The 27140-nt window shown below is 58.0% G+C and overlaps 1 protein-coding gene across 6 annotated transcripts; it reads right to left on the bottom strand.

Moving 5' to 3' along the window:
* Positions 1 to 542: 542 nt before the first annotated feature.
* Positions 543 to 25330, bottom strand: RAPGEF3 (Rap guanine nucleotide exchange factor 3). 6 transcript variants are annotated; one of them, XR_014804141.1, is made up of 28 exons: positions 25023 to 25330; positions 24347 to 24559; positions 17540 to 17593; positions 17337 to 17443; positions 17049 to 17170; positions 16727 to 16872; positions 15596 to 15680; positions 15222 to 15282; positions 15034 to 15110; positions 14693 to 14839; positions 14103 to 14215; positions 13732 to 13820; positions 13442 to 13520; positions 13084 to 13234; positions 12923 to 13005; positions 12092 to 12131; positions 9508 to 9589; positions 9110 to 9256; positions 6817 to 6914; positions 6211 to 6365; positions 5942 to 6123; positions 5606 to 5696; positions 5433 to 5483; positions 3896 to 3983; positions 2917 to 2981; positions 2428 to 2482; positions 2255 to 2326; positions 543 to 947 (listed from the first exon to the last, which is right to left on the bottom strand). XR_014804141.1 is itself a non-coding variant. In XM_021092602.2 (28 exons), exons 5-28 carry the CDS (start codon positions 17139 to 17141, stop codon positions 829 to 831), a joined length of 2340 nt encoding a protein of 779 aa, XP_020948261.2. In that variant the 5' UTR covers positions 17142 to 17170; positions 17337 to 17443; positions 17540 to 17593; positions 24347 to 24559; positions 25023 to 25330; the 3' UTR covers positions 543 to 828. The 6 variants fall into 6 exon arrangements, 3 of the variants coding, with proteins under 3 accessions (XP_020948261.2, XP_020948257.2, XP_084813421.1); XR_014804139.1 differs by having other exon boundaries at positions 16727 to 16895; XR_014804140.1 differs by having other exon boundaries at positions 6211 to 6336; positions 9110 to 9329; positions 16727 to 16895.
* Positions 25331 to 27140: the final 1810 nt, after the last annotated feature.

Genomic DNA, 27140 nt, shown 5'->3' on the forward strand with positions numbered 1-27140 from the left:
TCGCCTCTCAGAGCACCACCCAGCAGGCTGCAGGCAGAGGGGCAGGAAGTGGTGGCCTGGGGTGGGGGGGGAAGAGACCCCTCAGACCACTGTGGAGAGCTGGGTTACAAGGGCCAGCCCCATGCGGGGTCAGACTCCTGAAGCTCCTGGACCAGGGGGCTTAGGTCTGGGCACAGTCAGCCTTGGAGTCCTGCCTGGTCCTGGGCAGCGGGCAGGGCTCAGCCTTCCCCGCCACACCCCCACGGGACTAGCCAGGGAACACAGCCTCTCTGTTCACTCAGGGTAACAGGGAGGCTCCTCGGGGACCCCCCGCCCTAGACACACAGCCCTGACCACAACCAGCTGTTTACCTCCCAGGCTGTGGAAGGAAAAGCAGCCTTGCCCCCGCCTCTCTGCCTCCCCAGGCAGTGGGCCTGCCCCTGCCACACACATGCCACACACATGCCACACATGCAGATGCTCAGTCCACCATGGACACACAGCCCAGGGGCACAGAGATGGCTGGACAACAAAGCCGCGAGGCACAGAACCTGGTAAAAACCTGGGTGTGGAGAGCTCTCTATTGAACAGAGAGGGCGCTCTGCTCTCCCACCCGCTCCGGGGCCTCTCTGTCCCCCATTCCTTGGCCTGAGGCCCCCGCTCATCTCATTCTGAGGTCCTTCTTGGCCACCTGTCATCACAGGGGACAGCAGCCTCCGCGTCGCCTGCTCCAGGGCCTCGAGTCCAGTCCGTGGAGAGCCCTGCCCGGCTCGGCCAGCCTGTGGGCCTCCAGGCCCGGCAAGCCCTGGCTCTCCTGGTGGCAAGTGCCCGCTCCAGCCTAACCACTCCTCAAGGCTCCAGCTCCCGGGACAGGCGAGACAGCTCCCGCTGGTTGTCAATGACCTTCAGCTGCTGGAGAGAAGCCCAGGTGCCGGCCGGACTCCGGGTGCTCAGGGACTGTTCCGAGCCTGGGGGAGGGGAGAGGGGTCAGGGGGGCACCCCCTCCACCCGCCAAGAAGCAAATCAGCCTTCCTGCCCTCGGCCACCCAGGTGGCCAATCTTAAAGACACCTGCTCCCTGTTGGCGGCAGAAAAGCATGGGGGTCAAGAACACAGACAGAAGAGGGAGTTCCCATCATGGCGCAGTGGTTAACAAATCCGACTAGGAACCATGAGGTTGCGGGTTTGGCACAGTGGTTAACAAATCCAACTAGGAACCATGAGGTTGCGGGTTTGATCCCTGGCCTCGCTCAGTGGGTTAAGGACCCAGTGTTGCCATGAGCTGTGGTGTAGGTTACAGAAGTGGCTTGGATCCCACATTGCTGTGGCTCTGGCGTAGGCCGGCAGCTACAGCTTGGATTGGACCCCTAGCCTGGGAGGCTCCATGTGCCACAGGAGCGGCCCTAGAAAAGGCAAAAAAAAAAAAAAAAAAAAAAAAAAAAAAACGCAAAAACAGACAGAAGAAAACAGGACCTCCAAATTACATACAGCTTAATACCTCTTTTGCTAAATACAAAAACAACTAAAACTGGAGAATATTTTGTTGTCATAAATTATGAGATATTTTTAAGATATATATAACTGTGTGTATATTTTATAAAATATATGATAAAGCTATTTTCAAAAACAAGAAAATAACTCAAAATTCAGGGAGTTCCCACCGTGGCACAGTGGGTTAAGAATCTGACTGCAGGAGTTCCCATCGTGGCTCAGTGATTAACAAACCCGACTAGGATCCATGAGGATGTGGGTTTGATCCCTGGCCTCGCTCTGTGGGTTAAGGATCTGGCGTTGTGGTGAGCTGTGGAGAAAGTCACAGATGAGGCTCAGATCTGGTATTGCTGTGGTTGTGCGGTAGGCTGGCAGCTGTAGCTCTGATTTGACCCCTGGTATGGGAACTTCCATGTGCCACAAGTGTGGCCCTAAAAAGCAAAAAAAAAAAAAAAAATCTGACTGCAGCAGCTCAGGTTACTGTGGAGGCATGGGTTCAATCCCCAGCCCAGCACAGTGGGTTAAAAGGGTCGGGCATTGCCACCGCTGAGGGGTGGGGTTGCAGCTATGGCTCAGATTCAATCCCTGGCCTGGGAACATCCATATGCCACCGATGGGGCCATAAAATTTTTTAAAAAAGAAAAAAATTCAGGAGAGGGATTACACTGGGCAGGGAGGGCCAAGGAGACAGGAAGAAGGGAAATGCGACTAGGCGTCATGGGTGCCCATGCCTGTAAATGCCAGCCACGGCCAGCTTGTCAGCACCCGCCCCTGCCCCCACTTACACGTGGAAATCCTGGCCGCCTGGCTGTCCTCGTGCAGGTGGGAGACTCGGCTTCTCAGTGGTGACAGGGGCACTGGGAGGTAAGAGGTGGGAATCAGAGAGACAGGGCCCAGCTGATGCCTTGAAGGGGGGTCTCGGTCAGGGGCGCCTACCAAGGGGGACCTGCCCTCTCACCATTGCTGTGGCTTCGGCAGTGGTGCAGCATCCGCACGGCTCTGGCCATCATTCTCTGCGGGCAACACAAGGACATGAGACCCGGTGTGAGGGACAGGGCCCTGGTGTGGCCTGAAGGGCTCCTAGGAACTAGGGGCTGTAGGAGATAGGGCCGTGCCTGCCGTGTCCCGGCGGGGACCAGGCACTGGGAGGAACAGAGGTCAGGGAGGGCTTAGAGAGAGAAAGAGGCCTGAAGGAGACGCTGGCTGACGGGTGAGACGGTTGAGGCTGTCCCCCCAGCACAGCCAGCACACCCCAGCACTCCCCAGCAGAGACCAGGCCCCCTGAGGGCATGCAAAGGAGTGAGGCAGGGCCCATTTTAAAGGAATGATTCTTATTTATATTATTGCTGGCGGCTTTAGACCATCTCCCACCCCCTGTCCCTTCCAAGGCCATAGGCAGAGCCGCCAGCCCGAGCCGGTGTCACACGCCCAGTCTCCTCGAGCTCACCATCTTCTCAAAGTTGATGAGATTCTCCACCAGGGTGTGGTTTCCCTCATGGATGAAGGTCATGTCTATGGAGAGATGGGCTCTGTTCACAGGTCCCCAGCTCCCTCCCCTTCCAGCCGCCAAGGAAAGGTGCAGGGCTAGGAACAGTGTGACACGGGCCTGTCCCCTTCCACTCGGCCCTCTGCCTCCCACTCCCCACCTGGAGGAATCTCCTTGTATCTCTGAGGCCTCCCAACCTTGGTCATTTCAAGTCACCAATATTTGCCTGCACATCCTCTGGTTTTTTTTTTTGTTTGTTTGTTTGTTTGTCTTTTTCTATTTCTTGGGCCGCTCCCGCGGCATCTGGAGGTTCCCAGGCTAGGGGTCGAATCGGAGCTGTAGCCACCGGCCTACGCCAGAGCCACAGCAACGAGGGATCCGAGCCGCGTCTGAGACCTACACCACAGCTCACGGCAACGCCGGACCCTTAACCCACTGAGCAAGGGCAGGGACCGAACCCGCAACCTCATGGTTCCTAGTCGGATTCATTAACCACTGCGCCACGACGGGAACTCCTGGGTTTTTTTTTTTTTTTTTTTCCTTTTTAGGGCTGAACCCACGGCATATCGAATTTCCCAGGCTAGGGGTCGAATCGGAGCTGCAGCTACCAGTTTACACCGCAGCCCCAGCAACACAGGATCTGAGCTGCTGAGCTGCGTCTGTGACCTACAGCACAGCTCACGACAACGCTGGATCACGGACCCACTGAATGAGGCCACGGATCGAATGCGCATCCTTATGGATACAAGTCGGATTCGTTTCTGCTGCGCCACGGTGGGAACTCCCGGTGCATCCTAACTCCGCTTCCATCCTATAGACTCCCCATTGCTACTTGTGGACCAGGGCGTCAGCACGTTGGAATCACTTGGAGGGTCAGACAGACACACAGACACAAGGATGGAGGGTGTGGAGGCAGGAACACGGGCGCTGGTCCTCTTACCTTTGAGAAGAAGGGGCATGAAGGGGATGACAGGAGGGGACAGCTTGGTGAGGGCTACACGGTACACTCGGTGGTTCCATGAGGGGTCCTGAGAGGGAAGAAGTCATGGTGAGAAGGGGAGGGTCCTGCCCGCCACCACCCACCACGTGTCTCAGCGCAGCCAAATGCCCACCCCACCAAGGAGAGTGCCATCCCCTTGGCACTCGGCCTCCTCTCAGGCCCCAGATCTCACCAAGGCAGCCTCTGCAGCAGGCAGGAGGGGGCTGGAGCTGTGACTGCCAGTCTGCACCATGTGGCTTCCTGGCCTCCGATTAGGCCAAGGACACTTTTTTTTTCTTCCTTTTTAGGGCCACAGATATGGCATAGGGAAGTTCCCAGGCTAGGGGTCGAATCAGAGCTGTAGCTGCCGGCCTACACCACAGCCACAGCAACGCGGGATCTGAGCTGCATCTGCGGCCTACACCACAGCTCATAGCAACACTGGATCCTTAACCCATTGAGTGAGGCCAGGGATCAAACCCACATCCTCATGGATACTAGCCGGGTTCCTTGCCACTGAGCCATGACGGGAACTCCCTCAAGGACACTTTCATAGCCGTTATCACAGAAGCCCTGGGGTTTCTTGGAAAATTCTCTCTTTCCTGTCCCTATCCTGCTTCCCTTGCTGTCTCTCCCTCTCGCTCCCTGTTGGGTAAATACCTTCAACCTTTCTGAGCCCCACAAGGAGAATTTTTTCTCAAGAGTTCTTAGGGGGGGAGTTCCCATCATGGTGCAGCAGAAAGGAATCCGACTAGGAACCATGAGGTTGCGAGTTCGATCCCTGGCCTCACTCAGTGGGTTAAAGATCAGGCGTTGCCGTGGGCTGTGGTGTAGGTCGCAGATGCAGCTCAGATCCTGCGTTGCTGTGGCTGTGGCAGCTACAGCTCCAATGAGACCCCCTAGTCTGGGAACCTCCATGTGCTGCGGGTGTGGCCCTACAAAGGCCAAAAAAAAAAAAAAAAAAGCAAGGAAGCTCTTAGGGCCTTGCTGGTAAAACACCTGTGCACCAGCTCCTCTCCTGGCCCCTGTCTAGCCTTTCAACCCCTCAGCTAGTCCTGGCAGTGGAGGGTTCATCTCCTCTACTCGAGACTTATCTTCTGACTTCGGCTCGCCCCTTGGCTCCTTGAGTCTCCTGAGGGACCACAGACAGGCCCTGGCACGCCGAGGGAGCCACTGTGGGGACCGGCTCCTGAGGCAGGTCTGCTGGAAACCAGTGTCCCCTAGGGATGCCCAGGGCCAGACACTGCCCTGCACATGCGCCCTCAGAGCTGCAGCCAGGGCCACCCCCACACATGCTGAGGCGTATGATACATGAGGCAGACTCCCCGTAAGGCGAAACACCCCCTTCCTCAGCCAGCCCCCCAAACTCACAGACTAAAGAGAACCAGGCCCTGACCCAGGGTTGGAGACCCTGGAGGTGGCCAAGGACAGGCAGAGGGGCTGCTGAGAAGCCAAGAAGCAGGATTTCTGGAGGGAGCGGCCGGAGCCCAGCACTCACCAGCAGCCTCTCGAGGGCTGAGTACAGCTTCCGGACTTTGTGGGGCAGCCGCTGTGAAGGGGAGGCAGGCGGGCTGTCAGGGCTCTGAGGGGTGGGGAGCCCCATCCCCAACTCAGACTCCCAGGGTCCCCACTCAGGACAGGGGAGGGGAGACCCCGGCAGATGTCACACACCTCCCAGGTATGGGCCAGGCGGCTGATGGCCGAGTTGCTGAGGCCAAACATGACAGCAAAGAAGGAATTGAGATTCTTCTGCTCCTTGAGGCTGGGAACAGAAGACCCGGAGACCCTCAGAGGAGGCCACCACGGGCAGAGCCCCAGGCCCAGACAAACAGCCAGGCCTGGGCCCAGGCCAGCGCCGCCCCTGCAGGGACTGGGGCTGGATGGGGTAGGGGACCCAGAGAAGCAAGGGGTGGCAGATGTGGCAACACACTGACCACGGATCAGGGGTTTAAGTAAAGGCGGCCTCAGGACTCTGCCATCCACCCCACCCAGCCCACCCGCACTCACTGGGCTGCCAGTTTGATGAACTTCCTGAGCAGCTGGGCCCGCAGGCTGGGCACAGAGCAGAGACACAGCTCCGTGGCCACCCAGTACTGCAACTCGTTGAAGCGGCGCATGAAACGCTCCAGGTTGGCGGTGGTGACGTCCCGCAGATGCTGGGGCCCCAGCACGTAGTGGATCAGTTCCACCTGGGAGCGGGCAGCATGAGAGGCCAGCACGTGCCAGGGGGGGAGTCCCTGCCACCCACTCTCCTCCCCTGCGCTCTGCCCCTGCACCTGGTGGATGCTGTTGAAGAGGCTCCAGTCGTGATCCGTCAGCTGGCCCGCCAGGTCCTTGGTGCTCACCAGGTCCAGCCCCTCAGCAGAGCTCACGGTGGGCCCCAGCTGCTCGGGGTGTGGGGTCTGCAGGTGGGAGAGTGCTCAGGGGGCGCCTGGGGAATCCAGGGAAAGGTGCATGGTGGGAGGAGGGAGTCTGGGGCAAAGACTCTGCGCCCAGGGTCGGGGGAGTATCGGGGAGGGCAGAGGTGCCGCAGGGAATGGAGGGGCCTCCGATGGATGGGGCTTCCCAAGGAGGCATGACCCTAACAGTGCCCCAGTACTGGATAGGGGCACTCCTGGTAGGGTTCCTGTCCTCTGGGGAACCCCCAGTGAAGCAGGTCTCCCTCTTCTCAACCAGCTCTCACTGCCCCCAACTTTGGGGAGCCCCTGTCCCCAGGTCCCCATCATCAGAGGCCCACTCCTTCCTCTTCTCCCTTAAGGCCCCATAGCAGCCAAAGCCAGGCCCCCTTCTCTTCTCTGTGTGACCCTCCTCCAGCACCCACCTCTACCACCCCCCAAACACAGCTCCTCCCCCAGCCCCGCGCCCTGCCTGTCTGTCCCTACCAGCTCATGCACTTCCTGTGGGTTGACAACAAAGAGCCGCTCGTTGAGCCCCAGGGATGTGGCCACACCACGGGCATCTGGCTGCAGGCCAACGGCATCTGCGAAGAGAGCAGAGGCTGTGCTGGGTGAGGACAGAGAGGGAAGCCAAGGAGCAACCAGAGGCAGGGCGGAGGCTCCATTGAGGAGGTTGGGAGGTCTCCTCTCCCAGTAGCGGGGTTGGAGTCCTGGCAGATGTTCTAAAGGCACAGGTGCATGTGCCCACATATCCACACACATGGGCAGCACAGCCAGAAACGATGAAAGGGGAGTTATAATGAGACAGGCTGCCCCGGGCAACGCTGCAGCCTCCCTGAGCCTAAGCTTCCTCCTTTGTCAAATGGAGACACTAAGATTTGCCCTGACTAGGCACGGGTCAAATGAAACAAGTGAGTATAAATAGCAGCTATAAGTATATGACACATATACAAGCCCTTTTAAAATGGGACACACCCTACGGAAGCCTTCATGTGGATTTTCATCAGCTATTATGGACTGGGACTGTGTTTTTTGTCATGTTTGAGTTCCCAGTCCCCGGAGCAGCAGCCTCCAAAGTCAGGTATACAAGACTATCCATGTGTCCAGAAAAAAATACTAGCTCTTCTACCTGTGTTGATTTTTCGTACCTATTTTACATTTCTGTTTTGTGTGTTGCTTTATGATTACGTAATATTGGTGAAGGTGTATATACGTTTGTGACTTACAAACAGATAGATGAACAATATGGAGTTTGTAATAAAATATTGATTATTGTAATAAATATTGATTACATGGGTGTCCATCAAAATCATGAGTGCTCTGAACAGGGCATGACACAGGATTTCAATCAGCACTGGCTTTGGGCCACTGCGATTTTCCACGTGGCCACCAGAGGGCAGTGCTTCCCAGGGCAGCCCACAGGCACAGGTGACCTCATCCTCTCTCCACTTCCTGAAGGAAGAGGCTTTGCAGGTCTTGCGGCCACTCCTTGACATTGCTCTCTGGAGGCCTCTCACACCTGTCTACTCTACCCTGAGCTCCAGCTGTCAGACCTGAGCTGTGTCCTTCCTGGACAACAGTGGTTTTTAATGTGCCAAGTACTCCAAAAGCAGGTCTTAAATAATCCTCATGCTGCCACATTCTGAGCAGCAACTTTACACCAGGTCCCATGCTAAGGGTATCATTTAATAGCCACAGCAGTCCTGTGGGATTGGTTCAGTTATGGTGCTCATTCGACAGACAAGGAAAGAGAGACTCAGAGAGGTTAAGCAACTTATCCAGAACCACAGAGCTAGTAAGCTGTGGGTTTGGGGTTCCAACTCGGGTCTGGGAGTCCACCGTCTAGACTCTTAACCATCAAGCTGCTCCACCTTACCTGCTGTGGTACCTCTACCTCCTAACACACTGTTGGACCACAGATGACCCTCAAAGACATCTACAGACTAAATGAACAACCACCTAACCTCAAAGGCCAGCTACGCTCTCACTGTGTGAGCTTGGGAAAAGTGCTGAATCCCCTTGAGCTTCATTTTCCTCATCTGAAAATAGGACAAAGGCACCTATCTTACATGATCATTATTAGGATTGAATGAATATATAAGCATGATAATAATAGCATTAGTAGCTAATACCTATGTAGTGCTGACTATGGGTCAGACACGGTCTAACCACTGTAATAGAGTAACTTTTTTTTTTTTTTTTTTTTTTCAGTCTGCACTTGCAGTATATGGAGGTTCCCAGGCTACGGGTCAAATCGGAGCTACAGCTGCCGGCCTACAGCACAACCACAGCAAAGCTGGATCCGAGCCGCATCTGTCACCTACACCACCGCTCACGGCAATACCAGATCCTTAACCCACTGAAGGACGCCAAGGATCAAACCTGAGTCCTCACGGATATGAGTCGGGTTCGTAATCTGCTAAGCCCCAACGGGACCTAGATAACTCACTTAATTCTCACAATGCCTCTGTGAAACAGGTGCTCTTCTCATCCCCATTTTACAGATGGTAAAACAGAGCTCAGAGGAATGAAGCATCCTGCCCAAAGGACAGAGGGGGAACTGAAAGACTGGGGTCAAAAGCAGGCAGCAGGCTCCAGGGTTCACGCTCGTAAAACACTGCGTGCAAAGCACTTTCGAAGAGATGTAACCCACCTCCTGTAATGCTACCTGTCATTAACGTGGATCGAGACGATGATGATCTTAATGCAGGGCATGGGCACCTCTCTGAGGGGGCTCCCACCCTTGGGGCCACCCTACCCAGCCAGACACACGACTCACCGCCTGCGGAGTTGACCTTCACCAGCACCTGCCCCTTAGTCCAGCCATCCTCCTGGGCCAAGGCCGCCATCACCTCCCTGACCGAGGCCGTCACTGGCAGCTGCAGGGTCAGCACCGAGTGGTCTGGCCGGCAGATGTCATAGGGGACTGAGAGGGAGATGGGCCTGAGTTGCGGGAGGGGGCTGCTTGGTCTCCCCAGCCCAGGATGGGGAGGCAGCACCTGCAGCGGTGGGAGGGTCCCAGGAGGGAGGGCAAGGGGGCAAAGAGAAGCCCGGGTTGGTGGGAGGCCCTGAGCCAAGGAGGGGAGGAGCCGGGAACACAGACCCCCAGGGAGCACAGCACGCCATCCTCGGCCAGGCACCCCATGGGCCAAGGGGTGGCTGGCTTGGCCCACCAACCTTTGTCCCCAGCTCGGATGGCACAGTTGCTGCTGGGAAGGGGCTCGTCCTGGCTGGGGAGCCAAACAGGCATGTGCCGGGCCTGCAAAGGAGAGAAAGGAAGGCCTAGAGGACTCAGGAGAGCACTCAGGGACAGAGACCCTGTCGCCAGGAGCACGGGACCCACACAGCATACACACCACTCCCAGGCTCTGCTTGCCCCGTGTCAAGTAAGCTGCTGGGGACCAAGGCTCCAGGACAAGAGACAGAGCAGAGCTAAGAACAGTCTGCGCCCCTCCACGTGCGTGTCACCCCTCAGCCTATTAGGTCCAGAGCTGCTCTAATGTGAACACAGCTCAGCTGCTGACCCTGAGTTTTTCTTCCCTTTTCCTCCTTCTGCTACCACTTGCTATTTTCTCCGTGCCAGGCTAAGCGCATGCTTATTGTAAGTATCTAAATATTTACCACAGCCCTTTGACAAAATACTATTATGACTCCCATTTTAGAGACAAGATCAATAAGGCTCAGAGAGGTTAAGTAACATACCTAAAGCAACACAGCTGCTAAGCGGCCCGGCTGGATTCCTAACCCGCTCCTCCCCTTCTCTGTGCTCTTGTCTACCTGCACTTGACTGTGTCAGCTGCCCTGTCGCCTCACAACCCTTCCTCGGAGCCCGCCCCCCCCAGGCGGGCCGATGGGGAGCCCCCGCTGGCCCAGGCCTCTCTCACACAGCGTCTCTGCCCACCAGCTCTTCTTCCAACTCTTGAACCGCCTCTTCCTCCTCCCAGCTCTGAAGCTGGCAGATCAGTTTGGCTCCCGGTCCACGGTTCTTCTCTAGATTTCCAAATCGTCTGCACACCCCTCAGAGCTGCTCCCAGCCTTGTGCACCCTCCCCCACCCCAGCATATGGAAGATTCTTGAAACCATATGAATTCTCCTCCAAACTCTGCCCTCAGATGCCCCTCGGACCCTCCTGTGTCTGCACTCCCACACCCCAAACTCCCCACACCCCTCAGATCCCCTCATCCTACCTCCCAGACTATTTTCAGGGGTTAGGGGCTCCTGCCGCACCCCCTCCCCCCACTGCCACTTCCCCACAAGTTCTGGGGTCTCCGTGTGCCCCCTCCCAGCCCAGGCCAAGCCGGGTTCACCTGCCCGTGTGTCCTCACCCCTTATCTACAGCACTGGCCCAGCTCATCCCCGCCACCCCCACTCCTGGGGCCTCCCTCCCACTCCCATCTGCCTGACCAGAGCTAGATTAAGCTTCCTATCCCAGCGTCAAGGCCGTCATTGTCTGCCGGATAAAGGGCAGGCTCCTCAGCTGACCTATTCAAAACACAAATCCAGTCTTGTCAACCCTTGGCTCCAACACCTCCAAGGGCTCGCACTGCTCCAAGGAGAAAGGCCAGGCCCCCGACCACGGCCCACAGGCCCCCCAACACACACACACACACACACACACACACCAGCCCTGCCCGCCTCCCCCCTCCTCCAGGGCTCCTTCAAGAGGGCAGGCACCTCCACCTTCACGCCTGCCCTGCCCTCTCAGCCCTAGAGGCTACTTCCCCAGGACGCTCTCCCTGACCCCGAACCCCGACCCCGTCAGCCCTTCCCTTCCTGCCTCCAGAACAGCAGGTCCTTAGACAGCAGATCATTCTGCAGTTCTGTCTGTCCCCCACTTCCCTGCAAGCCCCTCGAGGCCAGGGGGGCTCTCCTGGCCCTGACCACCTCCTTGGCACCGAGTGCACGGCCCACCTGCAAGGGCGGTTCCCCCCTGGTCCCTGACTGGGGAGACCCCCCCCTCACCCGTGGAGCCGGTATTCTAGTGGGATGTACAGCTACTGACAGACAATAAGCAAGGAGACAAAGAAACAAAGAAAACAGTTCCAAGGGGGGAATGAATGGTTGGAGGAAGAGTCTCGGGACCGACTGGCAGGGAGCCAGTGGGGGAGGGGCTCGCACCGGGAGACGGGAGGGACCAGCAGGTGAGGGCGGGAGAGCCGGGAAGGAAGGAGCGTCACTACTTTGAGGAGCGGGGACTGGGACAGGGGGTGGGAGGAAGAGGCAGCTGGCGCCGCAGGCCCAGGTGACGCATCTGGATTTTATTCCCAACCCAAGACGCCCCACAACCAGTGCCAGCCTACCTTCCCAGTTCTTTCCCCACCATTCCTCCAATCCCGGCTCCAGGGGATGCATTCATCCCCGACCCCCCTGGAGGGGGCTGCTTTCCTCTGGGCTCCCTGCACAGCCCCCCAGGGACCCCCCGGGCTTCAGAGGCCGCCTCCAAAGCACCACTCCTCACCTCCCAGACAGGAACTGCTCTCTGGCTCTAACTACAAGCTCCAATTACCTCCCAGGTGGAATAAAAGCCCCTGGGGTGGGGTGGGGGCAGGGGCGACCTTAGATCTCTGTGTCTCCCCGCAGGGCCTGGCCCCAGGGCCACAGGCAGCCAGGACTCTGTGATGGGAACACCTCTCCCAGACCCAAGGGAGTGCCTGTGCACAGGGGGTCTTCCCACACAGAGCCCTCTAGGTGGGGGGCTGCCGAAGGAGGAGGGAAAAGCTGGGGTCCAGCAGAGGGAAGGGGAGCCCACCGGGGCAGGTACCTTTATCTGAGGAGATGCGTTCCCACAGCCGTTTTCCAACCTGGGGAGCAAGTGAGAAGGGAGATGAGACCGTGGGCAGGACAACACGTGGGGTCAGAAAAAGAGAGGCTCGAGCTCTGGATTCCACCTGCCCTCACCCAGGCTCCGAGGGCTGCAGACTCGGGCGAGTAGCACCAGAGATGCACAAAACTTGAAGCCCGGCCCCTGGATTCGGTGATTTTCCCAGGCTGCCAGGGGAGGGAAAGCGAGCTCAAGGGAGGGCAGGCGCGCTGTGGGGGCAGGCAGGGCCGGTGAGGGTGCGCTCTCTCTGAACCTCAGCTGCCCCATGGGATGCCCGGGGTGGGGGGCAGTGGGGGTGGGGGTGGGGCAGGCAGGAAGGTCTAGGAAAGTGAGGTAAACGGTGGGTAGGACATTGCCCAGGCTGTGTGGCAGGAGCTGCAGAGTGCTGGCAATAGACAGGAGGAAGTGAGAAGAGCAGGTGCCCTGGGGTAGGAGGGTGACATGCCAGTGACTGTGCTCCGTGGGCATGGATGGACACGTGATGGGAGGGTGAGCAGCAAGGGGACTGGGAAGAACGCGCACTGAAAGGAGCAGGACTGGACAAGTAAGCCAGCATGCTCTGCGCTGCTCCTCTGGTGCAGTGGGGCAGGTACTCTCCCAGCTCTGCAGATGAGCACCCAAGCCCTAGGGCAGAGGCGCGGGGCCGGGCTCAGGGCGGCACAGCTATCCTGGTGCAGCCTGGATGGAAGCCCTGTGTCTGATCCCAGAGATCTCCACCCTGATGCACTGCCTGTCCCACAGGCGACATGTTCACTTGAGCTAAAGCATCACCTGTGGTGTCGCCGCCTCTCGGGCCACTGCTCCCGCAGCAGGTTGCTAAGCCGGGCATCCTTGCTCACCAGGTCTGACAGTTTCTGGGAGGAGCCAAGATTGACTGAGACGCTGAGTCCACCCCAGGCAGCCTGGTCCAGCCCTGCCTCACTCCCAGGTACCTGGAGGAAGCTGGTGGCCACAGGGTCAGTGTGGAGCATGGGGCCATACAGAGCCACCCACTGGCTGACCAGCCTCAGGATCTGCTGCCTCCTGTTGCAGACGTAGGTGCTGCACTCCTGCTCGCTGCCTCCTGCCGGCTCCGCGTGGAAGGTGGGCACCAGTCAAGGGAACCGCAACATCCAATCAGACCACCCACCACACCTCGGGCAAAGGAGAGGCAGGATGCCCAGGGTCCAAGGGCAAACTGGGCCTGGCATGACGCTGGCACTTAGGAGGGTTCAGCTCAGCCAGGCTACAGGGATTCCTGCTCCCTGCCCCACACCTAACCACCCTAATCCACCGGGGCTGGAAGGATATTGGTGCAGGAGGGCAGCGCAGAGCTGAGCGTTGGGCATGAAGACACTGTGGGTCAGGAGGAAGTCACTGAGGAATGTCTCTGTAGGGCGGGGATGGGGGGGACAGGTGGGGGCTTCAGCACAAATATATGCATCCCTTTGCCCAGTCCCACCATAGGCAAAGGACCAGCCATACCCAGCCCCTGTCACAGTGCTTCCCACCCAAGCCAGGAGCACAGGAATGAGGATTTCCTGCCAACCCAACGGACTAAGCCAATGAGTCAGAGCAGGCAAAGTGTCTCCTGCCCCTACCTGTTGGGTCATGAGCACTGGAATCGGGCCGCATGGCCTCCAACAGCAGTTCTAGGATCTTCTCTGGTGTGCCAGACATCACTGTATACCTAGCAGAAATAGCCAATCCATAGCACAACTGCCCCTCCCGCAGCCGGGCAGACATCAATAATCAATCCCATCACTCTTCCCTATTTGCCAGCCATCTCCCACCCTGAGGCCGAGCAGGGACCGACTCAGGGGATGCATCTTAGTCTCTGGTTGCCTCTCTAACCCCAGGTGGCCAGAGGGCAGGGGTATGACATGGGGGAAGGGAGGAAAGACTGAGAAATGGAAGGAGAGGAGGTGGCCAAGTGGGACATTGTGGAGAGGGAGCATGGTGGGTGTGTTACCGGTTCCTGCCTGGGGTGGGGGGACGAGAAGGGCCAGAGCCCTGAGAGCTTCTCTCCAGCACCAACACCACTTTGCCATGCTCTTCCAGCCTCATGGTCTTTGCTTCCACATCCTGGAGAACAAGCCACACCCAGGGCTCAACACACACCATGACTCTTTCCCCCATTCTAGACCCTCTACTCCCCTGTTCCAAACCCTGAGCCTCACAAGGTCCCCACAAGGACCCTCAGCCCTTCTCCTACCCCATTCACTGCCCATCGCTCCATGCCTGCCCACTGCCCAGCCTCAGCCCCTCCTCCACCCCATCCCTCCCAGGGTTCCCTCCATGGATCCCCCTCTCCACTAGGCTGCCTCCCTCTCATCCTGCATTCCCACCCCTCTGGAACCTCACCCCAGGTTCCCAGGCCCGCTGAGCTCCTCGCATGCTCTGCACCTCCTCACACACCCAGGGCTGGGCTCCCACCTCCGGCCACAATCCCCGAGCTTTCCTACCTCCAGGCTCTCGGGTCCCTACTCCGTGCCCCATGCCATTTCTCCAGAGACATGTCCCTCCCGTGTCCCCCGCCCTCCCCACCCCCAGCAGCAGCACCTTGATGATACGGTTGAAGTCCTGCTTGTCCACGCGGAGAAAGTGACAGTTGTCTTCTCGCAGGATGATGGTGGCTGCCCGGGGTGCATCGTTCACCAGAGCCAGCTGTCCGAAGTCATCTCCCTCGTGCAGTGTGGTCACCAGGCCCTGCAGCCAGGCCAGAGTCACAGCCAGCCCAGCCCCCAGCCCTCAATGGCACAGACCCATGGCAGCCAGAGCCACTGATCCAGGAGGGGACCTGGGAGGTCTGCAGCCTGGGGCCCGTTAAAGACCCTGCCCATGAGGACAAGGACCAGAGAGCGGCTGCAACCCAGGTGGCTGGGGAGGGCGGGAAGACACACCTTGCCATGGGTCACCACGTTGACAGATCCCTTCCAGATAATGTACCATGAGGTGCCCTTGTCCCCTTGGCTGAACACTGAGAGAAACACAGGTCAGACAGGCCCCCAGGCACCCACCCACTTCTCCCCAGGGGCCTCCGCCCGCATCCCGGCCCCTGATGCCCAGCAGCCCGTCCTGTCGGACTTACGCACAGTCCCTGCCTTGCTGTGTGGTTCAAAGAGCAGAACCGCCGCTAATTCCCGCTTCACCTGTGGGCAGGGAGAGGAGGTGGTGAGGGGAGTCCAGGGGCAGAGGGGCCAGCTGAGCGGGGAGGAGGTTAGGTCCAAGGCCACGGGTGCTCCAGGGACAGAGAGGTGGTGGGGTAGGGTGACCTGGGGTTCAGCAGGAGACAAAGCAAGGGGAGGAAGCAGGCAAAGAGAGGCAGAAGGATGTTCAAAGGATGCTGGGGGCAAGCTTCCAAGCCCCAGGCAGATGGGGAGGGGAGTGCCTCCTGGACGGGCCGTAGTCACAGGGAAGGGAGGTTTGGGGCGGGGGGAGGGCGGGCCTGGGCCGGACACTGACCGAGTTGGAAAGGTGGGCCACAGCCTTGACGTGCAGCAGCTCCTCAAAGATGAGGTCCAGCTCCTCATCTGTGCGCTGACCCGGGCTGTGGGCACAGGAGGGCCGGGAGGCGGTGATGAGCTGTGGGCCCAAGGCCAGGCACGGGGAGGCACTGCGCCCACCAAGCTCGGGACTGGGCCAGCCGGTGCCCCAGCAGTGGCCGTTTATCCATAGGGGACCAGCCTTTTCTTTACTCAGAGCCGGTGAGCCAGACTCTGGGCCCAGCGCTTTACACGCCTTACTTCATTCCGCCTTCACAGCAACCCCGCCACGTGGGTCATGTTATCTTTTGACAGAAGAGGAAGCTGGCACGGCGAGGCCCAAGGGCACTGAGCTGGTGGCCGGTGGGACTTGGGATTTGAACCCAGACCTGCCTATGGATTCCAAAGCCCACCGTCTCTCAGCCATCATTGCAGCTCAGAGTGGGCAGGGGCTCGAAGGCCCTGTGCCCCACGGCCTCAGCTAGAGAGGAAGGACCTGGTCAGAGAGGGAAGGAGGGCTCAAGATCACACAGCTGAACACAGACCAGAGCTCAGGCCTCTGGTCCAGCCGGGGTCCGTCCCCTCCCTAAGAAGTAAGGGAAGGGCGTTCCCATCGTAGATGAGCTGCAACAAACCCAACCAATATCCCTAAGGAAGAGGGTTCGATCCTTGGCCCCAGTCAGTGGGTCGAGGATCCGGCATTGCCGTGAGCTGCGGTGTAGGTCGCAGATGGGGCAAGGATCCCAGGTGCTGTGGCTGTGGTGTAGGCCGGCAGCTGTAGCTCTAACTTGACCCCTGACCTGGGAACTTCCATATGCCATGGGTGCAGCCCTGAAAAAAGGACCAAAAAAAGCAAGGGCAACTGACTGTATAGCACAGGGAACTAACTATACCCAATCACTTGTGGTAGAACATGATAGAAGGTAATATGAGAGAAAAAAAAGATGCACATATATATATGTATAACTGAGTCCCTTTGCTGTACATCAGAAATTGACAGAACATTGTGAATCAACTATAATAAAAAAAAATTGTTTTAAACAACATGAAGGAAACTGAGAAACCATGGAGTCTGAGAGTGGGGCTGCAGGATGCAGGGTGCCTGACTTACGGCTTTCGAAGGGCCACTGTGAGCAGGGCGTCAGGCCCCCGCTGGGAGAGCAGGGTCAGCGCCTCCACCAACTCCTCCTCCAGCTCATGGACACCCGCAGGCTCTGGCTCCAGCCCCGGGAAGCGGTAGAATTGGGTATCTCGGTCCTGGAAGGCCCAGTCGTGTTTCACTGGGGGGCAGAGGCCCAGGCAGGGGGGAGGAGAGGAAATTGAGGCCATGTGGATATGAGCCCCCCCCCCGCCTCCCCTGGCTGCCATGCCCACCGGATGCCTGCTCCCCAGGACTGCCCAGCCCCGGGCACCCACCCAGGGCTCGGGCTCACCATGACAGAGGGCACCTTCATCCAGCAGCACCTGGCAGATTCCCACGGCTTGGCTCCGGGAATGGACCCCCAGCCCCAGGGCCAAGATCCCATCTACTAGGTCCCGGCCAGAGCAGCACTGCCTGGGAGGAGAAGGGGACAGGGTCGGCGAGGAAGGAGAGTCAAATGGCAGGAGGGAGAGGCGCCTTCCTAGGCTAGAGGCAGGGCTGGGCCCCGGTGCCCGCACAGGGTGAAGGGGAAACAGCGGCGGGTGAGGGTGGGGTGGACGAGGAGGCAGCCGTCACTCACCGGTGGAGCCTAAGGTGGTACTTTCGGTCTCGGATGAGGTTGGGGCAGGTGGCCAGGAGATGTCGATGCAGCTGTTTCCCAGCCCTGAGGACCCGCTCTGTGGAGGCCTAGGATGCGGGGGGCAGCCCAGCTGGCTCAGGCCCTGACCCCTGGCTATGCTGCCCCCTCCCGGCTCCAACGCCACCCCCCACCGTGACTTGTACCTGCTCCAGGCTCACGCTGAAATCCAGGGACTCCTCGCTGTTGGTGAGTGGCGTCTAAGGGCAGCGGGAGGGTCTGCATGTTAGTGCCAGGCCTTCAAACCCAGATCTTGGATGGCCTCCCCCATCTCTGCTCCCCCCTGCCCAGTCCCCGACTCTAGACATTCATTAGCTACTCTTTCCACAAATACTCACTGAGCAACCCTGGCCCGCCACCCCGTAAGCCACCTATCCCCATCCTGCTGTCCTGCCCCCAAACCCCTGTCTTCCTTCCCGACCCAAGCACTGCATCCCCACAGATGAGGTGGCCATGCTGCTGACTCAGGCCTCAGGGGTGCCCGGCTCCCAGGTAAACTGCACTGGGTGAGGGCAGAGCACCGTGGAGCTGGGGGAGCCTGAGGACCTGAGATAAGAAGGCTGATGGGAGGCCAGGAAGCAAGTGGCCTGATCCCAAGCCGGGGTCTGTCCCCAACACAGGAGCATGGGGACATCTCCTGCCCTCTGTGGGCCTGGGTGCAGCCTCGAAGTGAGAAACCCTGGAACCAACTCTTGGACTCAAATTCGGCTCGTCTGTTTACTAACTATATGACTCTGAATTTATGATTTAACCTCTCCCTGCCTATAAAATCTATAATCCACTCGCAATAACGATTCAGGCTTTGCAAGAATTATGGGAGTTGATATATATCAAATGTGTAAAGCACTGGTTGGAATATAACACTGCTGGGTGTACACGTTATAGCCATTACTACTCATCTGTGAAGCAGAGGGCAGGCGGGCTGCCGGAGGGCCCCTTTCCTCTCCGAGATGCTGGGGCAAGTTCCTAACCCCCCAAGAGTGAGTCAGGCTTGGCAGCACACCGACAGCTCCGGAAGATGGGGTGTATGTATAATCACCGGTGACCAAGCTTTCCCTGCCCTTGGCATCAATCGTGCCATCCAGGATCCCGGGTCTGTGTGCCCTGAGATGTCGGCCATGAAGCCTCTCAGGCCCCTTTTTTCTACCACCTGAGAACTGGGATTTGTGGACATGTCTGGACAGGATGCCCTACTCTCTCGGACAGGCACTTGACAGTTTACAAAGTATGTCTACCTCTGTGATTTCATCTGATCCCATATAAAATAGGATCAGGGAGTTCCCGCTGGGGTGCAATGGGATCAGAGGCATCTCTGCAGCACCAGGACACCGGTTTGATCTCCAGCCTAGAGCAATGGATTGAAGGATCCAGTGTTGCAACAGCTGCAGTGTAGGTCACAACTGCGGCTTGGATCTGATCCCTGGACCAGGAACTCTATATGCCATGGGGCCGCCAAAAGTAAATAAATAAATAAATATGTATATGTACAAAACTATGATTCAAAAAGATACATGTGCCCCTATGTTTATAGCAGCACTATTCACAACAGCCAAGACATGGAAACAACCTAAATGTCCATCAACAGATGAATGGATTAACAAGATGTGGTACACATACACAACGGAATACTACTCAGCCATAAAAAGAATAAAATAATGCCATTCCATTTGCTGCAACACGCATGCAACTAGAGATTCTCATACTAACTGAAGTAAGTCAGAAAGAGAAAGACAAATACCCTACAATATCACTTCCATGTGGAATCTAAAATATGGTGCAGATGAACCTATATCTACAAAACAGAAACAGACTCATGAACACACAGAACAGACTTGTGGTTGCCGAGGTGGGCGGGGGTGGGGGGAAGTGGGATGGATTGGGAGTTTGGGCTTGGTAGATGCAAACTGTTACATTTAGGATGGATGAGCAATGAGGTCCTGCTGTACCGGATAGGAACTCTATCCAACCTCTTGGGATAGACCAGACCATCATGGACGATGGTATGAGAAAAAGAACGTGTGTATATATATGACCGGGTCACTATGCTGCACAACAGAAACTGTAGATCAGCTACAATTTAATAATAGCAAAATTTTGTTTTAATTTGAAAAAGGAGTTCCTGTCATGGCTCAGTGGTTAACGAATCCGACTAGGAACCATGAGGTTGCAGGTTCGATCCCTGGCCTCGCTCATTGGGTTAAGGATCTGGCATTGCCGTGAGCTGTGGTGTAGATCGCAGTTGTGGCTTGAATCCCATGTTGCTGTGGCTGTGGCTTAGGTTGGCAGCTACAGCTCCAACTGACCCCTAGCCTGGGAACCTCCATGTGCCACAGGTGTGGCCACCCCTGCCCCCAAAAAACAACTTTTTTAAAGAAAAAAAAAAGGATTGGATGGGAAGTAGGCAGAGTTGGCAGTGTCTGTCCTCTTTGGCTTACGAGGAAACAAAGTCTAGAGGTGAATTGCCCAGTGTACCTCAGACACGGCCAGACGGCCACGGATAAACTCAAGTCCTACCCAAAGTGCTCACATTCCTGGTCTCACTCCACCCACCACACCTGCCCGTTTCCTCTCCCTCCCTTGTTCTCTCTGCCACTTTCCCATCTGCGCTCAGGGCCCTGAAGAGGACCTGGCTGGGGAGCTGCGGGATGGATGGAAGACCAGGCCTGGGGCCAGAGCCACCGCCCTGGTCCCGGCATCGTCACGCTGTGGGCCAGGCAGAGGCCTGAGGTCTGGCGTGCGGGGTGCCTGGCCCAGCAGCGGGAAGAAGTCGCTAGGTGCCCCAAAGGTATCGCTGCCCGGCTCATGGGGCCCATCCTGGTGCCAGACTGAGCCTTGGAGGCTTAGCGACAGGAAATGAGGAGAAGGGGGAGGAGCCAAGGAAGGAGGAAGGGCTGGAATGCTACCCAGCCAGCCCCCTGTGTCGGAACAAACAGTGCTAAGCACTTGTTGTTCATGTCAGAATGCCCAGGTGGCCCCAGTCCCTGCCCCAACTCCCTTTGGTGCCCACAACCGGGCTCCGGCACACACTCCCTTCCGGGTATTATTCTGACCCCGGAGGGCACATCAGGAGGGGAGGTGCCCTGTCATCTGGCCAGGCTGGTCACGACCCAGATCTCAGACTCGGCCAGGCTTAAACCATTTCCTGTCCTGCCCCAGGGGATGTGCTTGAGGCCCAGAGGCCAGGGGTTCTGGCCCATCAGAGCTGAGGAAGGGACCTGAAGGCATCCTTCTCATTTTGCCAAAGAAAGCGGGAGCCCAGAGAGATGAAGAACGTGTCCAAAGCCTCCCAACTGCTTAGAAATGACACATCCAGAGTTCCCTCTGTGCCACAGCGGGTTAAGGCTCCAGGGCTGTCTGTGTGGTGGTGCGGATTCGATTCCTGGCCCAGCGCACTGGGCTGAGGATCTGGTGTTGCTCCAGCCATAAGGTCGCAGCTGTACCTTGGATTCAATACGCTGACCCTGACTTAAGCATCTATCTCCTATTTCCCAGCGGCAGAGAAGGAGGCTCAGAGGTTACATAACCCGCCCTGAGAGCTGGTAAACAGGGGCACCAGAACTCACGCTGCGCCTGATTCCAAAGCCCACGTTCTTAGCCACTGAATGCCACCATCTCCCACGGTGCCTCCATGGCCCCGTGTTGCCCCCACCCTGTGCCATGGGAGTGGGGATGGTAGAGGTGAATTCTGCCCTCGGGAATGTGCCATGGGCAAGAAAGTTTGGAAAATATGGGTTAGACAAAGTTCCTCTGGGCCCCACCCATGGTCCTGAGCGCTCAGACCTCCTAGGATCAGGGTGCTCTTCAGGGGCGGCGGTCAAGTGTGTGGGCTCCAGAGCCAGGTGCCTGGGTTCAAATCTTGGTTCCCCCTTTACTAGCTGGTTGTGTGACCTTGAGCTGCTCATAAAGCTCTCTGGGCTTCGGCTTCCTCATCTGTAACAAGGGAGTGACGATAATAGGGCTTCTCCCATGGGGTAATTCTGAGGATGCAACAAGTTCATAAGCTGAAGCCCTCGGAGCAGTGCTTGGCTTGTAGCAACGACTTAGTAAGTGCGAAGTGACTTGATGTAACATGATTATTTCATGATGGGCACTTCTCCTCTGGACGCAGTGCAAGAAATGTTGTACCTCAGCTGACCCTGTCCCTAATCTGGTGACCCTATCCGCTGAGGGGGTTCTCAGTGGGAAGGCAGTGCCTGGAATGAGTAGGGGGAAGGCCCCGCTTCCCCCCCTCCTCTCGTGCCTGGATGGGAAGGACTCGGGGTGGAAGAGGAGGGGCAAGCTGGCTTCCCTGGTACCAGTGCCATGGCCTGCCCCTCCCCCTTCCCTGTCACTGAGTGTCAGAGTCACACTGAAGGGGCAGGCACAGAGCCAGACAGCCGCGTGGGGACCCGTCAGACCAGTTCCCTTAGGCCACGGCTAGGGTCTCAGGCCAGGGCCGTGTGTGCTGAGACTGGAAAAGGATGCATGAGTGGGGGTGATGCTCTGGGGCGTCCGTGTCACCGTCTGCAGCCAGAAAGAGTTACACCAGGAGCTTGAAATCTGCCACCAGATCGCCTAGGACCTTGGCCCAGCTTTGTCCCTTAGCAGCTGTGCAACCCCAGACTTGTCACTTAGCCTCTCTGTGCTTCTGCTTTCACATCTCTAAACTAAGATGATGACATTAGTATTCATCTCACAGGGCTATGGTGAGATTACTTGGTATGATAAAGCAAAGCTCATAATAGCACCTGGGACAAAAGCACTACACAGCCATTAGTGACTACCATTATTTGGGCAGGTTGGATAAAAGCATGTTTTCTGAGTTAGAGAATAGAGCCCCAGCCCCCACAAACAATCACTCAAAGAGGTACACCCCAGACTTCTCTGACCTTGTAGGACCCACCAGAGATCACCCTGACCTTGCCCCTGTCTCTAGACAGATCGGTCCCTCTATTGTCTGGGTCCCAGACATCAGACAAGAGCTCATCTCCCCCTCTGGTTTTCCAAAGGTGATGCTCTTCCATCCTGCTCCAGCATCACCTTTGCCATGGTTGTAAGTCCTTTTTGTATCTAACCTCAAGCCCTCCTGCTGTAACCTGCTCTCGTTTTCTCTTGCCCTGGTCTAGTAGAAATAGAAAATGCTCTCTTCAGACCTCAGGAGGTTGATGGGGTTCCCCTTTGGTTTTCTAAGAGGTGGGTATGGCCTGAACGACTGCCAGCATTGTTCTCCTGGGGCTCTGGACTCTACCTCCTTATAAGAGCCACCCTTCACCCTGTGTGTCCATGCTCCCTGTTAGGCACCCGCCAGACCAAAGGCATCATTCAGAGATGAGAAGGGTAGCTTCCCAGGTACCCAAAGTCTCTTAAACCCAGACACAATGGGCCGAAACCACCCCATCGCCACTCCCCAGAGATGGTCCTCAGGAGAGGGCATGGCCCCTGACTCTCGCCCTAAAAATCTAAGTTCCCTCTAACCATTAATCCGTGCTTGCCCCCACCACCCACACACACTTGGCAGGGGAGGAGCCTTGATTCTGTGCCTCTGACCCCATCCACACTCTACCAACCCTCACCCCCACCCTTCCGGCCTCCCCAGGCATAATAGCCCTTCAACTCTGGGGGACTGGGGGAGCCAGGAGACAGCCTGGCGGCCTTCTCCACCCCTCCCAGACTTTGGGTCCCAGGGGATCCTCCAGTGACCTCATTGTCCTGACACCTGACCTTCCCCCCACTCCCCACCTTGCCTCTCTGAGCTGGGAAGGGGACAGGAAATGCACAAGTAATTATAGCCTGAGAGGGAAGGAGGGAGGGAGGGTTCCAGCCCACTGGCTCCAAGCAGTAGCTACGCCAGTGACCTGGGAGGCTGGGGGTGGACAGCTAAGCCCAGGAAGGCGCCTGGCTCTCCTGCCCCCTCCAGAGCGCCATCTGCAGCTGGACCCAGGGCCATGAGTCCCCTCATCAGGAAGGCCCAGAGAGGGACGGAGGAGGGGAGGGCTGGGGACTGATACGTAGATTCCCTCTGTCCCCATTGCAAGGAGATCCCCACCAGGCCTCGGTTGTCTCAAGTCAGCTTCACATTCTGGTAAGTACTAATGGTGGTTGGAAGCGGTAGGAGGAAGGTGGCAGAAGCTGGTGGTCATTCTACACAAAGGGACTTGCTGATAAGAGAGGAGCTCTCCCCAGTTGGTCATCTGCTCCTGCTTTCCTTCCCTCCACTCTTTAGCCCAAGTGACCTCCCTGCACCCTACCCTCAGGTGGGCCACATACGGGATTCACCAAATCTCAGATAAAGAAACTCTACTGAGTCTGGGTGGTTGGCAAGAGATTCTCTGCTAATTTGGATCCTGCAGCCATTACCCTGTCCCCCCTTCTCTCCCCCCCTTTTTCTCGCCTTCATTCTTGCAGCTCCACAGATATTCCTCACAGCAAGGGGATCTCTGTTCATCTCGGAGTCCCTCAACTTCTCAGAATCCTTCCCCGAGCCCCCCAAAGCCAATGAATGCCAAGCAATGTTCACACGATCACCTCACCCCAAAACCAAAAAGCAGACTCCATGCAGTTCAGTCCTCACTAAAGGAGAACGTTGCCATGGTGATGTTTCAAGAATGGGAACCAAGCTTCCCTCACCCCTCATTTGACCTGTGCCCCCCCCCCGGGATTTCATACATGCCCCCCTCCCACCTGGAGAACACACAGGCACCCAACTCAAGGCACACAGAGGTGACAGATAAATGACAAATCCCTTTCCTCTTCCCCCATGCCTGAATAGAGGGTCTTGGGCAGCACACACAGTGCAGCTGCATGAGCCACCCACACGCTCCAGCCAAGCTGCCTGACCCCCTGTCCACTCCAGCAGTATCCCCCACGCCCTCAAGAGCAAGTGGGGCCACCAGCAGCATGTTCTGTTCTCCCAATCCAGGGCCCCCTCCAGCCCTGGTGCCCGAGCCTGGCCCAAGCAGGGGATGGACACTCACCCAGCGAAGCCCCTGGATGCGGCTGGGGCGCTGGTGCTCCAGCAGCAGCTGGTAGGAGCAGCTTCGGGGCCGGTGCATCCTCCTCAGCACCATGTTGAGCAGCGTCCCCTCCGGCACCACGTCCGGGAGGCCTCCCACCGTTGGTGCTCCCAGAGCTGAGCCGTCCTCCACAGCCAGGCCCACCTGCCAGCGGCTCTCACCTGGCCAGCCCACCTGTGACGAGAGGAGGACCGCAGACGGCCATGAGGCGAGGGCTGGGGCAGCTGGACCAAGACGCAACTGCCCCAGGCAGAACCACTTCCTCAGAGTCCTCAGGACTGGTCAGGCGGAGGTGCTGCACCCCTGCCAGGAGCCGGGGGAGGGACAGGAAAACCTTCACTGGGGCCTGCCGGTCTGGCGCATTTAGGGGTCTCCAGCTGGCGCAGAGCAGTGAACAGGCCCGGTCTTCTTTGGAATGCTGCCCCACCCCACCGCCCATGGCCCCGCAGGGATCTCCACCAACTCCCTATGAGGCTCTGGACTCATTGGATCCCCCAGAAATGCGGCTTCAGCTCAGACCCTTCTTTCCCCCTCCTTCCTAACCCTTGAGCAAGCCTAGAGCTCTCTCCCACCCCATCTCCTCCACCGCGTCAGCTTCCTCTCCTGCTCCCCCTCCCTGCGACCCCACCTCACCCACCTTCATGTTCCTTCTCAAGCTCACACAGCCCTGCAGTTTCTAGCAAAAGGCTGGGGGTGGGGGGGACTCCCCCCAGCGAGTCCCCCGTCTGCTCCGCGGCTGTAAGTTCCAAGCGAAGTGAACAGGCCAATTCCTAGCTGGACCCGCTGTCAGGTCAGCCCCAGCCAAGCTAGGGGGAGAGGCTCCTCTTGGGGTGGAGGCGGGGGGGGGGAAATAAGCTGGGGACTTGGGGGGGGGCGTCCCCCACCCCCAGCGACAAGGAGCCCCGAGCCTCCCCTCCGTCCCAGAAGAAAGAGCCAGCTGGCACCGGGCACTGAAGCGAGGCTGCTGCTGGCACTGGTCCGGGCGGGAGCTGTCACACCCCCTGCGCGGCCCGCCCCCTTCCCCTCCCGGGACTAGCAGAGGGGGCGGGGAGGACGCGCCCGGCCCCGCGGTAGGAAAGGGGGCGGGCACGGGCAAGGGGCGGAGCCGGGACCCCGGGGGCAGCCGAGCGGGCCGGAGCCGGAGCCGGGAGAAACCCCGAGAGGCAGAAGCAGCCCTGGGGTGCGTGCCCGGGTCGCGGCGGCCGGGGTGTCGGGGTAGGGGCTGTGAGCCGCTGCATTGGCCGCCACGTGGCCGGGAGGAGAAATGCAAACAAGGAAACCCGGGGAAGGGGGAAGGGGGTGAGTCATTGCAGCCCCACCCGGGAGGGAAATCCGGGCTGGGGCCGCTTCCCGGCCGGGGGCGTCCTGCCTCCTGTTTCTGTTCAGGGTCTTAAACAGGCCGGGGGAAGGCTTGGGCCGCTTTCCCGTGGGGAATCCCGCTGCCGATCCTCCCAGACACACGCCCCATCCGTCCCTTCTCCCGGCGCTGCACACACGCACGCTCCGGGCGCGGGTGGGGAAATGGAGACTGGAGAGGAAGGACGGCGTTCCGGGACGGTGAGGGCTGGCGTGGTCGCTGAGCTCCCAGAGGAGGGGGCTTCGAGGGCCACGACCCCGGCGGGTGAAGGCCCAGCCTGGGATTCCAGAGTCCTAGGCAGACTTTGCAGGAAGGGCCATCGCCTCCCTGGGCCTCTGCTCCCACCGCCGCGCTGGTGGCCCAGCGCCACCCTCTTTACCCTACTCCTGCTTCTGGGAGGGCGGAGAGACAGTGGCTCTGGGACAGCGACTCCCCTGGGGCCTGTTATTGCTCGGGGCGTCACTGAGGGTTTGGGAAGGAGTGGCATGGCCCGCCCCAGGCTGTCTGGGACTCACTCCCTTTTTGCCCCATCCGTGCCCCTTCCCCTCTGCGGCGGAGACTGCCGAGACAGAGGAAGACATCTATCAATCCGCACCCCCGCCTCCCTGCTCCCCGCTCTGGGCCGCCCAACCCTTGTCTTCCACTGGGAATTAATTTGTGATTAAAAATCTCAATCTTAATGTGTATTAAACAAAATCCTCCCAGGAGTTTATCAAACTATAAGATCCCCCCACCCCCAATTCAGGTTCAGTCCTATTGACATGATATGGAAAATCAGTATTTTGAACAAGTTCCCCAAGGCTAGGTTCACATTTTGAGAAACAATGGTAGAGTGTTAAATGCCCCCTCAGGGAAGAAGGATGGAGGCCTGAAAATGTCTGGCCCCAAGACCAACCCCCCCCCCCCATGCAAATTCTGGGAATTTGGAAGAATGAAGAACAGCTTGCAGGTATATCAGGCTGGAGTCACAGGTGTCCTTGGAGAAGAGAATTGCCAGGGAGTGGGGAAGTGAGTTGAAATTTCAGGTTGCCAGTGCCAATGATCTGGTCTAGAAGTTCTTGCAGGGGAGCTTTCAGAGACTGGCAGTGGGATCAGAAAAGTGTCCCCCATTTCCTATTCACCCTGCCCCTACTTTGGGCAGGTGGAAAAGCAGGTGAGTGAGGCAGGACATCTGCATCCAGGTAGACCTCTCAGCAGGTCACAGTAGCCGGTAAGTGTCTGGCACTGTTCCAAGTGCTTCCCCATATTTGGTATTTGGTATTTCATCTCTGCCACCACCCTGTGGAGAAGTACTGTGGTTCCCACTTCAGATGGTGAGGATGAGGCTTAGAGCTATTAAGAAGCTTGTCAGTGATGGAGCTGGGCTTGAACCCAGGCTGCCTGGCTCCACTTAACGCC

This window comes from Sus scrofa, chromosome 5 (genome assembly GCF_054392235.1).
Source record: "Sus scrofa isolate SSC_HxYL_T2T_F1_AM1 chromosome 5, Sscrofa_HxYL_maternal_Yorkshire_Landrace_v2.0, whole genome shotgun sequence".
Lineage (NCBI taxonomy): Eukaryota > Metazoa > Chordata > Mammalia > Artiodactyla > Suidae > Sus > Sus scrofa.

Excerpts from the sequence above, each read along its gene's own strand:
- RAPGEF3 (XM_084957295.1), bottom strand. The coding sequence starts at position 24,824 with ATGGGCGGTGGGGTGGGGCAGCATTCCAAAGAAGACCGGGCCTGTTCA. Across the intron at positions 17,594-24,346 it reads GCATCCAGGGGCTTCGCTGG|ACGCCACTCACCAACAGCGA; the intron begins GTGAGTGTCCAT and ends CGCTGCCCTTAG. Across the intron at positions 6,915-9,109 it reads GAAGGTCAACTCCGCAGGCG|ATGCCGTTGGCCTGCAGCCA; the intron begins GTGAGTCGTGTG and ends CTCTCTTCGCAG.